Raw genomic sequence first — 16,305 nt, 5'->3', positions numbered from 1 at the left:
CTAAGTACCTTAACTTCGTAGCACCTCAATTTCCTCATCTGTAAAATGGGGATTCAATACATGCCCTCCCTTCTTCTTATCCTGGGAGTTCCATGTGGGACAAAGACTGTGTCCAACCCAATTAACGTCCACCTACCCTAGCTAACTTCTGTCAACCCCAGTGCTTGTCACAGATACCCAGATTATAATTATTATCACTCACCTAGTTTACCACGGGAGAATCTCAAAGTTCTGGTAACCCTCCTAAACATATATTCGTTCATTCATTCAATGGTATTTATGGAGTGCTTACTGTATGCAGAGCGAATGGGCGAATACGATACAGAGTAAACAGACATATTCCCTGCCCACAGTGAGCTTACAATGAGCTAGACTGGGGAGAGACAGATATCAATCCTTCTGTTTCCCATTCTGGGCAGAAAGGGTGGACATTTTAGCCTTAGACAAAAACCAAGGATTTGGCCCTCTGGGAAGATCAGTTTTAATTAGTCCAAATAGACCGAGCCCTACTTCCACTACAGTAGGATTGACCAAGAAGAAGAACTCACCGTTCTGTACTTTCTTCTTCTCCCCAGATGGCTTTTCTGCTCTGGCTGGATTTTTCCCGAGGGAGGAATCACTCTGATTAGTGTGCGGGCCACTCCCTTGTCTTTTGTGGCTTTCCGGGTCTTTGTTTTCCCCAACTTGAGGCTTTTTCTTTTCCGTCTTTCCCGATGCACCTTCTTCACCTTGAGTCTTTGCTTCTGCCCCTTTTGTCTTCTCTTCCGCCGCTAAGCGGGCTTTCTCCTCAGCTTCCCTCTTGGCTTTCTCTTCTGTAGCTCCCAGAAGGGGTGGGGCGGACCATCAAGGAATGGGAACGGGAAGGAAAAAGGAACACGGACACCATTAAGAGTTCGGCTGCCACTGTGCTGCACTTCCTCTCATCCCTTTGGAAAAAGCCACCCTCCCCAGCAGAGCCATCCCTGAGGAAGAACCTGAGGGAAAGGAGCTAATGTGACTTTGGATCCACTTCCGGGCATTCCAGCCCCAGCAGGCTTGGAAGGCCCTCCCTCCTCGAATCTGACAGTCAATACTCTTCCCACCTTCAAAGCCTTATTTAAGGCACATCTCCTCCAAGAAGCCTTCCCTGACTAAGCCCCGCCTTTCCTCTTCTCCCACTCCCTTCTGCGTCACCCTGACTTGCTCCCTTCATTTATCCCCCACTCCCAGCCCCACAGCACTTATGTCCAAATCTGTCATTAATTTATTGATAGTATTGTCTGTTTCTCCCTCTAGAATGTAAGCTCACTGTGGGCAGGGAATGTGTCTGTTTATTACTATACTGTGCACTCCGAAAGGCTTATTTCAGTGCTCTGCACACAGTAAGCACTCAATAAATACGATTGAACGAATGAATGAAAAGTGACCCTTTGACCTACCATGTCAGTCAGTCAGTCAATTATACTTACTGAGTGCTTACTGTGTGCAGAACACTGTACTAAGCACCTGAGACAGTACAATAGAAAGATAAATATGTGCATTTACATATCTGCTCCTGACTCACCTTTTCTGGGCCTTAGTTTTTCTGTCTGCAGAGCAGACAGTCCCTCCCCGGGATACCAGCTCTGGCTACTTTTTTTGTTCTGATAGTAGTTCCGTCTCCTGAGGTTGCTAAACTTACCCAACCCATTTCTAAAACCAGTCTCCAAAAATGAGCCCTGAAAACTCTGCGCTCGTTAGGGCTGCTGACTCCCCACTAGGTCCCTCCCCCAGGAAAGGTGACCCTGAAGGGAGCAACAATAATGATTATTATTATTATTATTGAATGCCTACTGTGGGCAGAGTACTGTACTAAGCTCCAGGGAGAGTACAATGCAATAGAGTTGGAGGATGCTATCTGCTCGAAGCACTTACAATTTAATGGGTGGTGCTTACAATTCTTGTCTCCTCACTATATTGTAAACCCTCACAGTGAGATTCATTCAATCGTATTTATTGAGCACTTACTGTGTGCAGAGCACTGTACTAAGTGCTTGGGAAGTACAAGTTGGCAACATATAGAGACGGTCCCTACCCAACAACAGGCTTAGAGATCTCTCACTGCCCCTGAAGATAAGGACCCAGGGGCCGATTTTGAGATCTGGAAAAGACCTCTGTTGAAAAGAAACAGAAATCAGAGGAATTGCCTCAGCTCTCCTATTCCATACTCTCGATGAACCACGCGTTAAGTAAAAACTAGGTTACCACATACCTATCTTGACTCTATTACTGAGTGCTTAGTCCATGTAGAGCACTGTACCAAGAGATTGGGAGAGTACAATGGAATTAGTTGATACTATCCTAGCCTTCAAGGAGTTTGCAATCTATTGGGGGGTAAAAGACCAGAAAGAAATTACAGGCAGGGGGAAGCAACAGAGAGCTTAAAGGTCTGTATTTAAATATGTGTAGTGAGGAGAGTTTGAATTAAGTTCCTAAATACTTTGAGGGCGCTGATTCAGTCATCCTGATTTTTATGGTATTGATTAAGCGCGTACTATGTGCCAGGCACTGTCCTAAGTGCTGGAGAAGCTACGAGCTAATAGGGTTGGACACAGTCCATGTCCCATGTGGGGCTCACGGTCTTAGTCACCCTTTTACAGATGAGGAACTGAGGCAACAGTGAAGTGAAGGGACTTGCCCAAGACCACATGGCAGACAAATGGCAGAGTCAGGATTAGAACCCAGATCCTCCTGACTCCCAGGACAGTGTTCTATCCATTAGGCCATGCTGCTTCATCTGTCCTGATGCCCTGAGGATGGGCCAGGCTCAACCAGCCTCAAAAGAGCCTTCAGCATTCTCAGAGCCTGGAAAATCCCTATGACAACTGCGCCGGACCGATTTTCACCAGAAAATTGAGCCCAAGCCAGGGGATGGAGGGAAGCATAAAAAAGAAGTGATTTTAACCAGAGAGAGCAGTCTGCTTTTCCTGTCCAGAAGCAGCAGAGCCCAGGGAGTCTGGGTTGAAATGAGAAAATGACCGTTCTCATGGTGTTCTAATTCAATTAGACATGAGCCCTACCCCACTCTAGCAACCCTTTCAGTGGGAACCTGGAGCCGACAGGTGGACAGACCTCAAGGTGAGGAGATCCTGTAACTGTGCATGTTTTCCAACCAATCTCTCTAGCTTCAGCTCTTCTGTAAAACTGGACAGTGATGTGCTTTGTGTCCAGGCAGATCACCTGAAATCCATCTCATGGAATGCATAATTCCTCTGGTTTAGCCTCTGCTGCTGTAGATAACATTTACCTGAGGGCAACACCACCTAATGGATAGAGTCCGGGCCTGGGAGGCAGAGGGCCTGGATTCTAATCCCAGCTCTGCCCCTCACTTGCTGTGTGACCTGGGGCAAGTCACTTCATTTCTCTGTGACTCTGCTGCCTGATATGTAAAATGGGTGACTCAATACCTGTTATCATTCCTACTTGGTCTGTGAGCCCTCTGAGAGAGAGACTGTCGTACCTGATTTACTCGTGTCTACTTCAGTGCTTAGAACAGGGATCATCATATAATAAGCGCCTAGCAAATACCATAAAAAAGGGCAGAAATGGTTTCTGCCAACTCTACTGTCACACTCTCCTAAGCATTTAGTTGAGTGCTCTGCACACGACAAGCACTTATATCATCTATCTTGCCACCAACCTCTCTCCCACATCCTGACTCTGGCCTGGAATGCCCTCCCTCTTCATATCTGGCAGACAAGTACTCTCCCCTCCTTCAAAGCCTTACTGAAGGCAAATCTCCAAGAGGCCATCTTGGACCAAGCTCTCACTTCCTCTTCTCCCATTTCCTTCTGCAACACCCTTGCACTTGGATTTTCCCCCTTTATTCCCCCTTCCCTCAGCCCCACAGCACTCCTGTCCATATCCACAATTTATTTATTTATATCAATGCCTGCCTTTTACTCTAGAAGCTCACTGTGAGCAGGGAATGTGTCCTACCAACTCTGGCATAATATACTCGCCCAAGCTCTTGAGTACAGAAAGTCATGGGTTCAAATCTCAGATCCGCCACTTATCTGCTGTGTGATCTTTGGCAAATCACTTTGCATCTCTGTGTCTTAGTTACCTCCTCTGTAGAATGGGAATTAAGACTGTGAGCCCCACGTAGGACATGGATCGGGTCCAACCTGATTAGCTTGTACCTTTTCCAGCACTTAGTAATAATAATAATAATAATAATAATAATAATAATAATAATAATAATAATGGCATTTGTTAAGCACTTACTATGTGCAAAGCACTGTTCTAAGCGCTGGAGGGGTTACAAGGTGATCAGGTTGTCCCATGTGGGGCTCACAGTCTTAATCCCCATTTTACAGATAAGGTAACTGAGGCCCAGAGAAGTTAGGTGACTTGCCCAAAGTCACACAGCTGACAACTGGCAGAGCTGGAGTTTGAACCCACGACCTCTGACTCCAAAGCCTGTGCTCTTTTCCATTCAGCACATTGCTTCTCTTAGTACAGTGCCTGGGACATATTAAGCACTTAACAAATACCATTAACAGAAAAAAAAAGACGGAGAGAGACGAAGGGACATGGTCCAGACCACCCCACCCTGGGGACCCAGCAGAAGCAGCATGGCCTCGTGGCCAGAGCATGGGCCTGGAAGTCACAGGACATGGGTTCTAATCCCACCTCTTCCGCTTAGCTGCTGTGTGACCCTGGGCAAGTCACCTCACTTCAGTGCCTCACTTCCCTCATCTGTAAAACGGGGATGAAGACTGTGAGCCCCATGTGGAACAGGGACCGTGTCCAATCCGATTACCCTGTACCCACCCCAGCACTTAAAATGGTGACACACAGTAAATGCCGAGCAAAGACCATAATTGTTATTTATTGATTATTATTTACCAGTTACCTTTGGGCACCTTGGCTTTCCAGCGCTCGCGGTTCACGTGCACAACCTCCGTCCAGGTGGCCTTGAAGGTTTTGTAGTCGACGGCGAGGACAGAGCTGTTGAGTGAGCTGCTTCCTTCAGAGCTGGTGCTCTTCACGCTGCTCCTCTTGGCTTCTGAAGGGCTGAGGTTGTTGAGACTGTGGGAGGGGACATCGCAGCAGAGGAGTGTCAGCCCTCCAATGGCCGAGGGCCTGTAGGGCTCTCTGACACACCAGGGTCACTTCACTCCCCCGGCCCTGGGGAAGGCTACCCACCCAACTGCTCAGGAAAGAGACAACTCAAAAAGACATAAAAACAAAAAATTAGGGCAGGAGGGAGTCTCTTTCTAGGATAAAGAAAGACACCTAAAAAGGGGAATCGGCCACCTTTTTATGGTTCATTAATTCACTCAATCGTATTTATTGGGCACTTACTGTGTGCAAAGCATTGTACTAAGCACTTGGGAGAATTGCTCCCTTTGCTCTTCACCCCCTCCCAGCCCCACAACACTTATGTTCAAATCTGTCATTTATTTATTTGTATCGGTGTCTGCTTCCCCTCCCTCTAGACTGTAAGCCCGTCGCGGGAAGAGAATGTGTCTGTTTATTGTTGTATTGTACTCTTCCAAGTGCTTAGTACAGTGCTCTGCACGTGGTAAATATGATTGAATAATGAGTAAATGCAACAATAAACAGACACATTTCCTACCACAAAAACCTCGTAGTCCAGCGACAAGCTCAGTGCAAAGTATTATGGTATTAAGTGCTTACGAGCTCTGGAGTAGACTCAAGCTAATCAGTTTGGACACAGTCCAAGAGTCACGGTCTTAATCCCCATTTAATAGATGAGGAAACTGAAGCACAGAGAAGTGAAGTGACTTCTATGCAGGTGTGCAGCAGGCGGGTGGCAGGGCCAGAATTAGAACCCAGGTCTTTCTGACTCCCAGCCTCATGCTCTATCCACTTGGCCCGCTGCTTCTCTGCCCTGCTGTGTGACTTTGGGCCAGTCACTTCACTTCTCTGTGCTTCAGTTTTCAAATCCGTAGAATGGGGATGAAATACCTATTCTCCCTCCTACCTACATCATGATCCCCGTGTGAGACAGGTACTGTATCTTGTATCTAACCTGGTGTTTGGCACAACGTCATGGCTTACAAAATACCACTGCTATTATTATCATTAAGCAACTCACACTGACCCAGTTTTACCGGCAGCTTAGCCTAGTGGAAAGAGCAAGGGCCTGCAAGATGGAAGTCCTGGGTTCTAATCCTGACTCTGGCACTTGCCTCCTGTGTCACCTTGGACAAATCACATAATGCATCTGCACCTCAGTTTCCTCATACATAAAATGGGGATGAAATACCTGTTCTCCCCCTACTTAGACTCAGAACCCCATGTGGGACAGGGACTATGTTCAACTTGATTATCCTGTATTTCTGCTGGCACTTAGAACAGCGCTCATCAAGTAGTTAATACTTACAAATACCATTATTATGAAAAAACTCAGATTGACACAGTATTACAACCACTTAACAAATACCATGGTTGTTATCGTTACTCATAGGCCCTCCAGTCTGGAACCTAAAATAAATTAAGCTAGGTTTTTAAGAAATCAGCCGGGGAGTAAAATTAATGAAAGCTCTGAAAAGTGTAGACAGGACACTTCTTTTGGTTGAGGCTCTGCTCCTCACCAGCACTGGATGCAGCATTTGAGGAGGATTATTTATTCATTCACTCATTCAACTGTATTTATTGAGCACTTACTTTGTGTAAAGCACTGTACTAAGAACTTGGAAGAGTAACATAAAATGGATATATCCCAGATGCCCCCAAAATATAAAGGCCCAATAAGTTCTTGTTGCACTCAGGAAGATTCATGTAATTGTAGACCTGTGAGATGTCATTTGGAGGTACCGCTTGTTATAATAATAATAATAATAATATTAATTATGATATTTGTTAAGCGCTTACTTATGAGCCAGGCACTGTACTGAGCTCTGAGGTGGATACAAGCAAATCGGGTTGGACACAGCCCCTGTCCCACTCGGGACTCGCAGTCTCAATCACCATTTTATAGATGAGGTAACTGAGGCACAGAGAAGTGAAGGGACTTGTCCAAGGTAACACAGCAGAAAAGGGGCAGAGTTGGGATTAGAACCTATGACCCTCTAGCTCTCAGGCCCATTCCGTATCCACTGTACCATGCTGCTTCTTATTCCAAGCTGTTCAGACCCCAACAAGTGTCACAGGGGAGAGAACGGGACCCCTTAAGTCACCCCTACTTTAGGCAGGACAAGGGGTGATCCACAGGGGCATGGGGGGCGACCGGAGAATGATCGAGGAACCCTATTGTGATGACCTGGCCATGACCCTCACTTCCCAGCATCCCCTGCTCCTCTCACCTGGAACGTCTTTGCCCGGTGGCCCCTGTCTGGGGGGGCTCATCAAGGAGTGGAGTGACGATCTTCTCTGTCATGTCGGTCAGCACTGTGAACGTGGGTTCCACGATGAAATCGATAAAGCCTGAGGAAGAGGAACACAGCCCGTGACAGAACTAAGCATGACCCCAGGGCTCACTGAGGTTTGACATTCAAGCCAATTCAGCCGAAGGGGGAAGGAGTCAGTCACTCAAGCTCTGGGAGAGTACAATACAACAATAAACGGACACATTCCCTTCCCACAGCGACCTTACAGTCTGGAGGACAAGGTTAGAATCTAGAGGGGAGTGATGGGGGACACGGGTCTGTCCATCACTGCTCTCTGGGCCTCCCTGCCGTGGGTTGGAGAAAATTAATAATAATAATAATAATTGTGGTATTTGTTAAGTGCTTACTTCATGCCAGGTACTGTACTAAGTGCTGGGGTGGTTACAAGCAAATTAGGTTGGATCCAGTCCCTGTCCCACGTGAGGCTCACAATCTCAATCCCCATTTTACAGAGGAGGTAACTGAGGCCCAGAGGAGTGACGTGACTTGCCCAAGGCCATGCGGAAGACAAGTGGCAGAGTTGGCATTAGAACCCATGACCTTCTGACTCCCAGGCCCATGCTCTAATTCTCCTTCCTAGAATGATGAGGGGCCATGAAGAGGACGAAGAACCAGGGGGACCGGACTAGGTTGCGTGGAATGGGTGGCTTCTGTTTACCCACATTTTGTGCTGCTTGTTTCTGTATGGCCCTGCCACCCTCAAAAAAGCCATTCCATGGCAACAGAAGGCAATTTCCGGGGGCCACAGAGACCAGATCACCAGGGACGAAAACACCTGTTTATCGTTTTTTTTCCCTCTCCCAAGAGCTTAGTTCAGTGCTCTGCACACAGTAAGTACTCAATAAATAGGATTGGATGAATGAACGGGTGAATAAGGGCCTATCACTAGTATTCTGAGACTCCAGTCTGCTTTCCAGAGCACCTGAAATATTTTTAGAGACAGAGAAAAACAAAGTGAAATATTTGCATTGAGAATGAATTGCAGGAAAAATAGGTGGAGGTAACATGTTTCAGAAAAGAACAAGTTGTTCGCATTAGGATGACCCCAGCTGAGGCTTGGTTTAAGATTCCCTTGGCCAGGGTTCTGCCTCTTCCCCTTCTCTACTCTTCCACATTCACCCTGTCCACACCTCGAATTAGGCCCTGGGGGAAGACACTCTCCAGCGCTATCGAAAGCAGCGTGTCCTAGTGGATAGTGCCTAGGCTTAGGAGTCAGGTGGACCTGGGTTCTAATCCAGGCTCCACCACTTGTTTGATGTGTAACCTTGGGCAAGTTGCTTCACTTCTCTGAGCCTTGGTTCCCACATCTATAAAACAGGGATTAAGAGAGGAAGCCCCATGTGGGAGGGACTGTGTCCACCCAGATTATCTTGTATCTATCTCAGCTCTTAGAACGGTGTCTGGCACATAGTAAGTACTTAACAAAACCTTGTTATTATTATTGTTGGAGGTGGTGTGCGGGAGAGGCTCACCTTGGCCAAGGGCGCTCTGCTTGGACCAGTTGCATTCTGGGAGAGAGGCTAACGAGGACTTACCTACTTGAGATTGGGCCACCATGGTGGATTTGCGGTCACACAGGGGCGAGAAGGGAAGTCCAAGTTCAGCCTCCTTGTCGCCCTGAGAAGATCAGAAGAGGGGATTGTTTTCATGTCGGCCTTCCCGTCTAGACTGGTCTAGACTGGAAGCTCGCTGTGGGCAGGAAATGGGTCTGTTAAAGTGTTCTATTGTATTCGCTTGGGAGTCCAACTGACTGGTTGAACTGTGGCAAGCTGGGCTCATCTGATTGATTCCATCAAGCTGCAGCCTCCGTGACTCCAATCTCATCCCGCAAACCCTGCTGTCAGTCAGTCAATTGTATTTAGCGAGCGCCTACTGTATGCAGAGCACTGTCCTAAGAGCTTGGGAGAGTACAATGGAACAATAAACTGGCATGTTTCTTGCTCAGAAATGAGATTACTATCTGAACACCTCACACCCCAAATCTCAGAGAGGTAACCAGCACTATTAGCTAGAAGAAGATCCAATTATGCTAGATTAGTCTCTCATTCCAGGTCCTAGATGATCATTCATTCATTCACTCATATTTATTGAGAGTTTACTGTGTGCAGAGCACTGTACTAAGCACTTGGGAGAGTACAATACGGCAATAACCATCATTGATTCAATCAGTCAACCGATCGATCAATCATATTTATTGAGAATTTACTGTGTGCAGAGCACTGTACTAAGTGCTTGGGAGAGTACAATATAACAGACACATCGAGCACTCAACTGTGTAAAGAGCACTGTACTACTTGGAAGCAGCATGGCCTAGTGGATAGAGCATGGGCCTGGGAGTCAGACGGCCATGGGTTCTAAACCCAGGTCCCCCACTTGTCAGCTGTGTGACCTTAGGCAAGTTTCTTCACTTCTCTGTGCCTCAGTTACTTCATCTGTCAAATGGGGATTGAGACTGTAAGCCCCACATGGGACAGGGACTGTGTCCAACCCGATTTGTTTGTATCCACCCCAATGCTTAGTACAGTGGCCGGAACATAGTAACTGCTTAACAAATACCACAGTTATTAGATTATTATCATTACAACAGAGTTGGTAGACATGTTCCCTGCCCACAATAAGCTTAGTTTCCTTCTTCCTCTCTTCCTCTCTCTCTCTCTCTTTCTTTCTCTCTCCTTCTCCCTTGCTCTCTTTTATTAATGGTATTTAAGTGCTGACTATTTATCAAGCACTATTCCAAGCCCTGGGGTCGATACAAGCTAATTAGGCTGCTCTCCCTCTCCATCATTTTTGGATCCATCCAGTTCTGGTTTCAGATATTTGACAAGGGTGAATGAAGTGCTTTCCTCTGAGGGTTGGTGTACTTTATACACAAAGTCAGCCTGGACTGCACCATTGGTGAATGCAAAATACAAAGAAGCAGCGTGGCTTAGTGGAAAGAGCCCGGACTTGGGAGTCAGAGTTCGTGGGTTCTAATCTCAGCTGTGCCACTTAATAGCTGTGTGACTTTGGGCAAATCACCTAACTTCTCTGTGCCTCAATTCCCTCATCTGTAAAACGGGGATTAAGATGTAAGCCCCACATGGGACAACCTGATTACCCTGTAGCTACCCTAGCACTTGGAACAACAGTGCTTGGCACATAGTAAGCACCGAACAAATATTATCATTATTATTATTATTATTACAAAGAGGCAGCGTGGCCTTGGGCCTGGGAGTGAGAAGACCTGGGTTCTAATCTCGATTCTGCCAACTGCTTGCTGTGTGACCTTGGGCAAGTCACTTCACTTCTCTGTGTCTCAGTTTCCTCGACTGTAAAATGGGGATTAAATACCTGTTCTCCCTCCTTCTTAGACCGTGAGCCCCATGTGGGACAGAAACTGTACCCAACTTGATGAACTTGTATCTACCTCAGTGCTTAGAATAGTGCTTGACACATCATCATCATCATCAATTGTATTTATTGAGCGCTTACTATGTGCAGAGCACTGTACTAAGCGCTTGGGAAGTACAAATTGGCAATATATAGAGACAGTCCCTACCCAACAGTGGGCTCACAGTCTAAAAGGGGGAGACAGAGAACAAAACCAAACATACTAACAAAATAAAATAAATAGAATAGATATGTACAAGTAAAATAAATAAATAAATAAATAAATAGAGTAATAAATATGTACAAACATATATACATATATACAGGTGTTGTGGGGAAGGGAAGGAGGTAAGATGGGGGGGATGGAGAGGGGGACGAGGGGGAGAGGAAGGAAGGGGCTCAGTCTGGGAAGGCCTCCTGGAGGAGGTGAGCTCTCAGCAGGGCCTTAATGACACATGATAAGTGCCTGACAAATACCATAACAATAAAAGACCAGTGGGTTTGAAAGGATTTTTCTTAGAAGGGCAAAGATGCCAACATTTGGCTTTCCATCCCTGGACTGATTTCCAAGAGAGATTCTTGAATCTTGTTGTGTCAGCTCAGAAACGGAACACAGGCCCTTCCTGGGTTTTCCACCCCAAACAATAAATGGTTGGTGTTATAAACTGTGCTCATTTATTTATTTGCCACTGTTTCTGCTAATGAAAACCAGAAATGGTGTCCCGATCCCCAAACCATTTGATCCTTTCCTTCCCAGTGATAATAATAATTGTGGCATTTGTCATGAGTTTTCTATGCATCAAGTACTGTTCTAGGTGCTGGGGGAGAGAAGCAGCATGACCTAGTGGCAAGCACATGTGCTTGGGAATGATTGTTCATGGGTTCTAATCCTGGCTACGCCACTTATCTGCTATGTGACCTGGGGCAACTCACTTCACTTCTCTGGGCCCCAGCTCGCTCATCTGTAAAATTGGCATGTAGACTGTGAGCCTCACATGGGACAACCTGATTACCTTGTATCTATTCCAGCACTTAGAACCATGCTTTGCACATAGTGAGTGCTTAACAAATACCATCATTATTATTATTGTTATTACAAGATTATCAGATCAGATACAATCCCTGTTCTGGACATGCCTCACAGTCTAAGTAGGAAAGGGAACAGGTATTGATTCCCCATTTTTACAGATGAAGGAGCTGAAGCACAGAGAAGTGAAGTGACTTGCCTAAGTTCATAAAGCAGGCAAGAGGTGGAGGCAGGATTAGAACTCAGGTCCTCTGTCTACCAGACCCGTCCTCTCTCCACGAGGCTATGTTGCTCCTCTCTTTCCTATGGATCATGAACAGAATCATCTCTTCAGTCTCACAGTTGCTTCTTATGGGGTGAGGAAGAACTCTAATTTCTGGGAGCTAGAGAAGTTGTTAACCTGGCCTAATGGAAAGCACACTGGATTTGGAGTCAGGAGAGCTGGGTTCTAATCCTGGCTTCACCCCTTGCCTGCTCTAGCACTTTAAGCAAATCACTTCACTTCTCTTTCCTCCACTATAAAATAAGGATTAAAGACCATTCTCCCTACCTCTCTTACTGTGAGGACAGGGTCTGTATCCAATCTGATTATCTTCTACCTACCTCAGTGCTTAGTTCACTGTGTGGCACATAATCAGTCTCCTTATGAACAAGGAACCTGAATACCAGTGCGGCTGTACTGTATTCGCCCAAGGGCTTAGTACAGTGCTCCACACACAGTAAGCACTCAATAAATACCACTGATTGATTGAAGAATTTGTCTCCCACAAAGCTTGCTCCAAACCACCTACAACATCACGGCCAGGTTTCATGTCATAAGAGCAGCTGCGTGTCTGCAATCTCTCCGTTTCTTCCAGAAACTTTGAATAGCCTCCCTGAAAACCCCCTTCCGGCCCACCAGACTTCATCAAAATGCCAAATGGAGTCCTATGCCAACAATTTACTGCATAAACGTATTCACGGGGGAGGCTACATTCCATTCGGAAGTCAATATTTAATTCCAAAGCACCTGAGGCAATGACTTCAATTCTGTAAAATGTTACTCTTCGATCCCCTTAGCGATATGCTTTATGGGATTGGAGGGCTGCTCCTTGCTGGGAAGCTTAACTAAAAACTCAGAGCCCAGGTAATGGATGGCTTCATAACCTCCTGACCCTTGACCCTTTGAAGTCGCCAATCTCAAGCCTCTCCTGCATTAATAGCTCTCATCGGTGTATCCCCTATTGGCAAATGTCACCAGTAGTTAAAAATATTAGTCAATAAATGTGATACCCGAAATGCGTAATTACTGAAAAGGGGTTTTAGTCTAGGCAGCTAGTTTTTTATCCCATTGGGCAAGGAATTCTACATGGCAATTTTCCAGCTGCTGCCACTGCGTTTCAACTTAATTTGATTGAAGCTGATGCTCCATCCAGAGTCTGGAGTTCTGACAGAAGGCGGAAGCTGAGTTTCCATTGGAGGTTTCTGAGAAACAATTTCTCCCAGAAAGCCCACTGTGGGTAGGGGATGTGTCTCTCTATTGTTCTATTGTCCTCCCCCAAGCACATGGTGCAGTACTTTGCACACAGTAACTGCTCAATAAATATGAATGAATGAATGGAAGTTATTCTGGGTTGTCTAGGCCTCTAGATTGTAAGCTCAAACTGTTGCATTGTACTCTCCTAAGTGCTTAGTACAGTGTTCTGCACACAGTACGTGCTCAATAAACACCATTGATGATGGTCTATGCCCCTGGATCTAAACCCTTTGGGTACTTGGTTTTTACTCTGTCAATCATATTTACTGAGCACTTACTGTGTGCAGACCACTATACTAAGTTCTTGGGAGAGTACAATATACCAATAAACAGACACATTCCCTGCCCACACCAAGCTCACTGTCTAGAGGGGGAGTCAGACATTAAACTCCCACCCTCAGTCCCACAGCACTAACGTACGTACCCATAACTTGTTTCTTTATATTAACATCGGTCTTCCCCCTCCAGACTGTAAGCTCGCTGTGGGCAGGGAATGTGTCTATTTCATTCAATCATATTTATTGAGTGCTTACTGTGTGCACAGCACTGTGCTAAGCACTTGATTTTAGTATTCTAGTACTCTAGTATTGTCCTCTCCCAAGCACTTAGTGCACTGCACTTAACAAATGCCATTTAAAAAAAAAAACAAACCGAACCTAAGTGGGCAGCCCCACGATGCATTGCACCAAATGACCTGTCAGAAGAACTCCTCCAGCAGGGACATGACCCAGCGACATTATCTCGTATCTGCCCTGATGCTTAATACAGTGCCTGGCACATGGTAAGCGCTTAACAAATACCATTAAAAGAACCCAACCCAACCCAAAGCCAGGTGGGCAGCCCCGCAATGTAACGCTCCAAGTGACCTGTTGGAAGAACTCCTCCAGCAGGGACATGGTCCAGCGATGGTGAAGGTCCCAGGCCTTGGCCGGATGGCTAATATCTGCCGTGTGCAGCATCAAAGATAAGGCTTTCGGCTTGTCGATCCTGCAAACCCAAACACCGACACCACTTAGTGACCCACAGCTTCTCTCTCCCTTTCCTTCCACCTACTCCCCACCTGGCTTAGCAAAACATTTGGCTCTCACTGACAGGTGGCTGGGATATAAATTAGACTGATTATGAAAATGGAAAATCTGCCAGACTTTCCTGGGGGTGGGTCAACTGGGGAAAAGGAATCAAGCAGAAGTTCCTTTTTTAATTCTCTGTTAATGCTTGGCTGATGAAGGGAATGTCTGTTTATTGTTGTATTGTACTCTCCCTAGCACTTAGTACAGTGTTCTGCACACAGTAAGTGCTCTATAAATATGACTGACTGACTTAATCATTGAAATAACCCAGTTATATAATCAGTGGTATTTTTAATGGTATTTACTGAAGTGCTTACTATGTGCCAGGCACTGTACTAAGCACTGGGGCATTATTAAGCACCTATTATGTGCCAGACACTGTAGTAAGGGCTGGTCTGGATACAAGATACTACTACTACTAATAATAATAATAATAGTAATAATAATAATAATTTTGGTATTTGTTAAGCGCTTACTATGTGCAAAGCACTGTTCTAAGCGCTGGGGAGGATACAAACTGATCAGGTTGTCCCATGTGGAACTCACAATCAATCCCCATTTTCCAGATGAGGTAACTGAGGCCCAGAGAAGTGAAGTGACTTGCCCAAAGTCACACAGCTGACAAGCAGCAGAGCTGGGATTTGAACCCACGACCTCTGACTCCCAAGCCCAGGCTCTTTCCACTGAACCACGCAGGTCAGACACAGACCACGTCTCACATTCATTCATTCAATCGTATTTACTGAGCGCTTACTATGTGCAGAGCACTGTATTAAGTGCTTGGAGAGTAAAATTTGGCAACAAATAGAGACAATCCCTACCCAACAACAGGCTCACAGTCTAGAAGGGGGGAGACAGACAACAAGACAAAACAAAACAAGTGGACAGGCATCAATAGCATCAATATGAATAAACAGAATTATAGATAAATACACATCATTCATAAAATAAATAGAATAATAAATATGTACATATATACACAAGTGCTGGGGGCAGGGAGGGGGATAGAGCAGAGGGAGGAAGTCTGGGCAATGGAGAGGGGAGGAGAAGCAGGGGAAAAGGGGGACTCAGCCTGGGAAGGCCTCCTGGAGGAGGTGAGATTTCAGTAGGGCTTTAAAGGGGGAAGGTGTCCTTGTTTGGTGGATGTGCGGAGGGAGGGCATTCCAGGCCAGAGGTAGGACGTGGGCCAGGGGTTGACAGGCGAGAACAAGGCACAGTGAAGAGGTTAGCGGCAAAGGAGCAGAGTGGGCGGGCTGGGCTGTGGAAGGAGAGAAGGGAGGTGAGGTAGGAGGGGTGATGGAGAGCTTTGAAGCCAGTAGTGAGAAGTTTTTGTTTCATACGGAAGTTGATAGGCACCCACTGAAGATTTTTGAGGAGGGGGGTGACATGCCCAGAGCGTTTCTGTCGGAAGATAATCCGGGCAGCAGAGTGAGGTATAGACTGAAGTGGAGAGAGACAGGAGCTTGGGAGGTCAGAAAGGATGCTGATGCAATAATCCAGTCAGGATAGGATGAGTGATTGCACTAACAAGGTAGCGGTTTGGATGGAGAGGAAATGGCAGATCTTGGCAATGTTGTGAAGGTGAAACAGGTTTTGGTGACGGATTGGATGTGTGAATGAGAGCGCGGAGTCAATCAATCAATCAATCGTATTTATTGAGCGCTTACTGTATGCAGACCACTGTACTAAGAGCTTGGGAAGTACAAATTGGCAACCTATAGAGACAGTCCCTACCCAACAGTGGGCTCACAGTCTAAAAGGGGGTCAAGGATGACACCAAAGTTGTGGGCTTGTGAGATGGGAAGGATGGTAGTGCCGTCCACAGTGACGGGAAAGTCACAGAGAGGACAGGATTTGGGAGAGAGATAAGGAGCTCAGTCTTAGACATGCTGAGTTTTAGGTGGTAGGAGGACATTCAGGTGGAGATGTCCTGAAGGCAGGAGG

General features: G+C 46.2%; 1 protein-coding gene across 4 annotated transcripts in view; it reads right to left on the bottom strand.

Annotated features, from left to right (window-relative positions):
• Positions 1-16,305, bottom strand: part of PDE1C (phosphodiesterase 1C) — a 213,801-nt gene that overhangs the window by 53,058 nt on the left and 144,438 nt on the right. For all 4 annotated transcript variants that reach the window (XR_005456432.1, XM_038768036.1, XM_038768048.1 and 1 more), the window contains 5 exons: positions 14,158-14,278; positions 8,915-8,996; positions 7,296-7,416; positions 4,877-5,052; positions 549-812 (listed from right to left, as the gene is read on the bottom strand). Coding sequence is in view for 3 of the 4 variants with exons in the window: in XM_038768036.1 (XP_038623964.1) it covers positions 549-812; positions 4,877-5,052; positions 7,296-7,416; positions 8,915-8,996; positions 14,158-14,278 (764 nt within the window). In the remaining variant the exon portion in view is untranslated. The remainder of the gene's footprint in view (positions 1-548; positions 813-4,876; positions 5,053-7,295; positions 7,417-8,914; positions 8,997-14,157; positions 14,279-16,305) is intronic.

The sequence above is a fragment of the Tachyglossus aculeatus genome, chromosome 2 (genome assembly GCF_015852505.1).
Source record: "Tachyglossus aculeatus isolate mTacAcu1 chromosome 2, mTacAcu1.pri, whole genome shotgun sequence".
Taxonomy (NCBI): domain Eukaryota; kingdom Metazoa; phylum Chordata; class Mammalia; order Monotremata; family Tachyglossidae; genus Tachyglossus; species Tachyglossus aculeatus.
The sequence above is the reverse complement of the archived record's forward strand: the minus strand, read 5'-3'. Positions and strand labels throughout refer to the sequence as shown.